Raw genomic sequence first — 6,640 nt, forward strand, 5'->3', positions numbered from 1 at the left:
TTTATTGAGGGACAACATATAACTTCCGCGAAGATCATGCATAAGAAGAGTACGGGAGAGAAAACGTATTTTTCATACAACCAGGAAAACCCTTAAAAAAACAAACAAACAAACAAACAAACAGCAAACAAACCTACTTTTTAAAAGTAATATGAGGAAATTTTGAATGCGGTTATTGCTCAGATATGTATTAGTTTGACTTTAGTAGTAAGAGGACAGGTCATCTGCAAATATCGTTATTCTCTTATTTACATTATACCGTTTCTTTGACACGAGGATTACAGGGGGGAAATGAAAGCAAAACTTTGTCGCGAATTTTTTATGATAAAAACTTGTTCAGAAATCCAAAATCTACGTTAACCTCAGTGACCAGGGTAACTTCTGAGTATCTGGCTAGAAATCTTTTCCTCTGGCCGCGCTTCAGCCATTCGATGAGGGCCAGTCTCGTGCTTCTTAGTTCACCCCAGTTTTAAGTTACTAAGTGAACGCTTGCCCCAACTTGCTTTTTTAGTTACCAACCCTCCTAGTTCTTTTAGAACAGGAATGGCTACCAAGTTTGTTTTTCTTTCAATGAATTAATGGTTTTTGTGGCGTATCGTGGCGTATCTTGATCGTAGGCCCTGTATAGTGGATTGTAGAGATCGGAAACATAATAACCAGTTATTGAAAAATTTTAACACTGCCATGAAGATAAGGAAAGTCTTGATCCCCGCAACAGTGCAAGTTGAGACTCACACGGTAAGATGACTTCCCCTTCCGTGATTACTACCAGGTGTCTCCTGTTAGGAAAACGACTTTGGAGGAGTACGACGAAACATCCGCTTTGATCAGCTGTGTATTTAAGCCATGATGTGTTTATACTGATTACATCAAAGTCTCTGCACAAGAAGTGCATCGCGATAAACATCAAACTTCTGTATTTATACACAAGAAATGTTTGCAACCTAATTTGCGTTACCTGTACTAGAACGTGTCAGGTTATATATTTTGCAATCCAAACAAACATGCAAACACCGCAGTTTAAATCTTCACATAAAACTCTGTCATGGTTTTCATCTCGATCGTGAAGTTCAAGCTACTATGGTTTCGTGTTTGTAAACAAGCATAGACGATTGTTTAATTAGAAATCCATGGATCTTCACGGATCGCGACCGGTGTGTTCAGTATGTTAATAGTCTGCGCGAAAATTATGACAAGCAGCCGTTCACTGAAGATTTTCTCTAAATGGAATAATTCCAGAATACCACGCCAGTATAGTGTTAAGTAGTTTTATCGTTTGAAGAACGAGTCATGTAACAACGCCCGCTATTCATATGCAAATACGTGACCGAGTATTCTGTAGTTTAGCCAAGCCCTGATTTCTTAGATTCTTTACAATTTCATTACTTTCATCTTTGTTTTGCTGAGTTACAGTGCATTAAGCTTAATGCTTTAGACAACCGGCAATAACTTATCAGTTTGTTTACATCAGATTTACTCATTTCTGCCACTACAGATTAATGTAGTCGGAACAGTTTGTAAGAGGTCGAGAATTACTTTGTCATATCATCAGATCTTGCCCCCTTCCGACTATTCAATGTTGTATGAGAAATCTCTCGTGCTTTGCAACAACAGAACCGCTAGCTACACCCTTAACTTGGCATTATTAGTGAAGTTAGTGTTTTAAGGTTGGAAATTAGTCTGTTATATGATGGAAATATCAGAAAAGTTCATCACTAGGCTGTAGATTGTCAGGGCCCGACTTTAACAGACAAGAAGTTCTAACCAAATTTAAAAGAAATTATTGGAAGTTCAAAACTACCTATTCTAAAATGAATTATTTTTACATAGAGTGGTTTTCAATTGAGTGTCGAAAGTAATTAGATAATTACTCTGGTTTTGCATTACTTCACTCAGTGGTTGGTTCAAATGTCTTGCGCCACTTTTTCAACCAATCAGAAATGAAACCAAAACCAATCGTAGCTCGCGCGTGCACACTTTCCCGCGCTTTGTGTCGGCCACGTGTAATTACTTCGAGTTTTGATTGGTTTACTGGATTGTCTCCGTCCTTTTTGATTAGCCAAAGTAATTACTTTGGTTTTGGTTTTACGACACTTATTTGAAAACCGCTCTAGTTACACACACACATGCTCTTTCAAAGGCATAATCAATTCTCATTACATTGTCTTTTCCCAGGTGTATTACCTTGAAGTTTTTATAAAGGAGTATTCTTGGATTGTAACAAGACGCTACAGAGAATTTTACGAGCTGCATGAAAAGGTAGTTGCATGGCTCTTCAGTGTGGAATAGATGGTTGCTTTTGTTGCTGTTATTGCAAATCGTATGCACTACTTTGAATCTGACTGGCTAAGAACATACAGTTAAGTCTGGGAAAATTGTAACCTTTACAAATTTCTTTAAATTACCCCTAACCTCATTCTTTTAGTGCACAAAAGTCAAATTTATAAGCACAAATAAACATGTATTTTATGTTAACCAGGTTGCAAAACTGCTTCCAAAAGGCTGCATGAAATTTGCACTGTTGACAATATTGGCAAATGATTGTCCCAGGACTGAGCTGTTGAGGGGCAATTTGTGTCAGACTGTCCCTCACGTGAATTTGCGATAAGGTGTCTTTAATTCATTTATTCATTCATTCCAGTTTTGAAATAATTTTTCCCATGCAGAACAGTTTGTGATGTCATCTCAGGAATAAATTCACGCCTCACTATCTTTGTCATGAGGGACATTAACCACTTCTGTTTTGTTAAATTTCACGGCACACTAAAATTAGAATGTTGTAGTGAAAATGTGTTTGCAATGGGTGAACAGAGATATTTCAGCAAAGGAGAATATTATTTTGAGATTAGGAGCAACTTCTAAAAATTCCACATACAGGTTGTATCACAATAATGGTGAAATTTATTTTAGTGTAAAAGTGTATTTAGGGCTGCAGTACTGTTGGGGACAATGTATGGAAAAGAAATCAAATGTAATCAACTCATGAATATAAAGTCATGGGTTGGTTTTTGAGCGGAGGCCAAAACCAGAGTACCCCAGAGAAAAAGCTCTTGGAGCAGAGTATAGAACCAACCAACTCAACAAACATGTGACAGCAGCATGGCTATTCCGAGGCTGGGGGTAGGGGGTGAAGGGTGAGGGGTAGAAGTGAGGGGTGAGGGGTAGGGGTGGGGGGTAGGGGGTGAAGGGTACAATCGCCGAAACAACCCAAACCTTTACAAAATGGTAACCTTTGGCCTAAACACTATGCTTTTATTTAGATAATATTGAGACCTAAGTTTAGCATTTTTGTCAAGGTTTGGGTTGTTTCAGCTGTTGTACCCTTCACCCCCTACCCCCACCCCTATCCCTCACCCCTCACTTCTACCCCTCACCCTTCACCCCCTCCCCCCCCCCCTTCCCCCCTACCCCTCACCCTTCACCCCCTATCCCTTAACCCCTGCCCCCCACCCCCGGAAAAGTCATGCCGTGTGACACCAAGTCTTCAGAATCAAACCTGTACCACATTGGTGGGAGGCCACTGAAAAATTAAACAAAATAATACTTTCAAAAAATAGAAAATAGCACATTTTTTGTAATTATAAAATAATTTATTTAATTTAATTTATTATAATGATTATTCAACCCTTTTTAATGTGCTGCCTTACACCTCCTCAGCTTGTCAAATGCTACGGGGTTGATCGATCTTTGATTCCCCCGAAGAAATACTTTGGTATCTTGCAACCTGAATATGTGGAGAAAAGAAGACAAGCATTGGAAGCGTACTTTGAAACCCTTCTGTTGAAATTTGATGAAAAGCTGCCACAAGAAGTGCTGGATTTTCTTGAATCTGATAAATTTGTAAGTTATAGAGTCAATTACTGGGTATTATTCAATGCCACCCATTCTTTTTTCCAGGCTCCATAGAAGTTAAAGCCTGGTTTTTACAATGTATGTGATCTGAGATGATCTGTGACATGATCAGAAGTTGCCTATAATTTTAGGAAATTTGAGAATCAGATTCAGCTATTCCAGTCTTGCAGACTGTTTGCCGTATTTTGTTGCAAATAGTGGGACACTTTGTAATGCCGATCAAAATGGAGGCTATTGCGTCTCATTGCATGCATTTTGGACATAATAATTGTCCAGTTTCAAGCGCAGCTGGGCTTTTGTGTTTTTTATGCATTTTGATGGCATGCAGGTTATTCCAGCATGTTCTTTTTTGGTATTCGGATAATGCTGTCCAGTTGATATACATAAATCACTGTCCAAGCAAATAAATTAATGCAATGTTGGTTTTTGATAGTGGTGAACTGCTGAATCATCATCATCCTTTCTCCTTGCGCCAGTAGGTGCATAAGATCATCAACTTCAAAATAGCGATTAATAAAGTGGATTATTTGAACTACCGGTATTTGTTTTTGAACAACTGAGACCTGGAGTTATGACAAATTGAAATCTCAAAGTATAACTTTAATAATGGCTCAATCACTGGTATGTGCAAATTCTACATTTTATGCCAGCCCAACTGATGTCTGAGTAATTAGAAGCAATGACTTGTTACCCTGGATGCCAGAGGTTGCAGGTTTTTTCCTCTCTTTAAAGAGTGACAGAATAGTGAGTCACAACTCTCACCTCTGCGGGACTCGCTATTCCATCTCTCTGAGAAAGAAAAACGGTCTGGCATCCTGGGTAATGACTTTCTTATGTGTAAAATTAAAAAAAAATGGTGGTCTGTCAATGTCTATGGTGTCAGATTTATTCTTGTATACATTTAGACAGGATTTTAGGTAGTCCATTCTTTTAGTTAATGTTATTTGCATAGGAAATCATATGATTGCGAGTTCATTTCGTGATTTATGGGCACGAATGATTGGCGACTGCAATTTGAGAACTTTCAAAATATCACGAGTGACCATAAATCACAAAATGCACAAGCAAGTGCTTACGACTTTTTATATAAATATGCTCATTAAAATTACTCTGAAGCTGTGTTTCTATAGCAACTTCCGCATTGCACTCTAACCTCTATTGCACTTTATAACCAAGTTATGCATTTGTCATTGACCAATCAGAAAATGCGATATTCTGTTGTTACTTATTACCTGCTCATCAACTGTAACTTTTGTTGACGTCTCATAGGATGTTTGTGGAGTCACTCATTCCTTAGCGAAAGAGTTGTTTTTAAGTGGTAAGCGAATTACAATGTAACCAGTTGTATGAATTTGCACGGAAAGTGGCGTGACTCAGTAGTTAGAACGCCGAATTCGGATGTCATCCCTCCCTGGAGTCTGTTTCTGGAAACTCCCGAAACTTTTCGGGCTTTTTTCGGGTGTCAAAATTCCCTCTGTATCTCAAAAAACGAGAGGGTTTAAGTCGTCAAACTTCATACTCATTTTGCCTCTTGTTATCTTGAAAACATCTTAACAGATCAGCTTTCCAAAACAAGCGGATAGCAGTTTCACAAATGGCTTTTCGGGCCCGAAAAGTTTTCGAGTCTTTCGAGAAACGGTCCCAGGCTGGCTACTGCCTATATTTAGTTCTATATGGTTCCAATTTCAATTCATGGCAACATCTTAATAGGTGTCACTTTGTACCTTATCTGATGTACATTATTGGTGCCAAGATTGAATATCATTACTTCAATATTTTCGGAGGTATTCTGATTCATTACAGTCATTTGCAATCTCTGGAGTTCCAAAATAGAAAACACCATTCTTCATCATTTTGAAAGGTCTTTAAAATAAGAAAAAGGTATTTTTTACATCATAGGCACTTTAAACAGCCAAGATGAGCACATCAGGGTTATGATTTTTCGTTCGCTTTACATACACCGCCAGGTTTGCTCACTAGGTGTCGTGCAAGAGTACTTGGGTTCACTTCGGACAGGACAAACCCTTACGGATTTTAAAATAACTACGAAGAAATTACAGTACTGTCTTTCTAAAATGGTTGGTAACCGCTCGACTCATATCCACTCGATTCGTACCGAGTGATATTTTTTTAGTGTCATAGACTCGTAGCGGAAAATCGTCATGATTTCTTCTGGTAAGTATTCACACCTGTAAATGAAATTTCGTTGCAGTACTTTAATTGTTTTTCGTTATATTCTATTCCTAAAGGAGATGAAATCTTGGCCAAAGATGAACAGTTTTCCCTAACACCTCTACAACTTCACTGTATTACGAACAGACTCGGAATGGCTGCACCGACTTGTGGTAGGCTTCAAAACGTTAGAGTTGGCGATTTCACGTTGTTGTTTACAGCAAAGAAATGTACTAGAATGCGTGTCGCACGTGCAGAACGACCCACGTTTCTCGTTAAACCAATATTAGAGAGCTTAAGCACGCACGTTTTTGAGACGCGGACGGCAACCGGAAGTGAGCTGTTTTCCCTTTTAACTTGTTTACACACAATCACATTTAAATTGCTAAGATCTTTTCCCCATTAGAGATGATTAGGATAAAAATCTGCGAGACACCACTGTCCTGGCACGCGAAAATTTATCTTCCAGTTGTCACCCGCGTCTCAAAAACGTGCGTGCTAAGCTCCCTAATAATATTTCTTTGCCCAAGCCCTCGTCGTGTCAGTTGAATTCCCTGTTGTTTTGTCAGCAGGCACTCTTAAACGTGCATGTATCGCCATAAATTCAACTTAATTT

At 38.7% G+C, this 6,640-nt stretch overlaps 1 protein-coding gene across 1 annotated transcript in view; it reads left to right on the forward strand.

The window, feature by feature from the left end:
• The first annotated feature begins 569 nt into the window (after positions 1-569).
• Positions 570-6,640, forward strand: part of LOC138009535 (nischarin-like) — a 27,655-nt gene continuing 21,584 nt past the window's right edge. The window contains exons 1-5 of the mRNA XM_068856606.1: positions 570-738; positions 2,176-2,259; positions 3,658-3,840; positions 5,122-5,170; positions 6,102-6,197. Of these exons, the coding sequence (XP_068712707.1) occupies positions 685-738; positions 2,176-2,259; positions 3,658-3,840; positions 5,122-5,170; positions 6,102-6,197 (466 nt within the window). The 5' untranslated portion in view covers positions 570-684. The remainder of the gene's footprint in view (positions 739-2,175; positions 2,260-3,657; positions 3,841-5,121; positions 5,171-6,101; positions 6,198-6,640) is intronic.

Source organism: Montipora foliosa, chromosome 7 (genome assembly GCF_036669935.1).
Source record: "Montipora foliosa isolate CH-2021 chromosome 7, ASM3666993v2, whole genome shotgun sequence".
NCBI lineage: Eukaryota > Metazoa > Cnidaria > Anthozoa > Scleractinia > Acroporidae > Montipora > Montipora foliosa.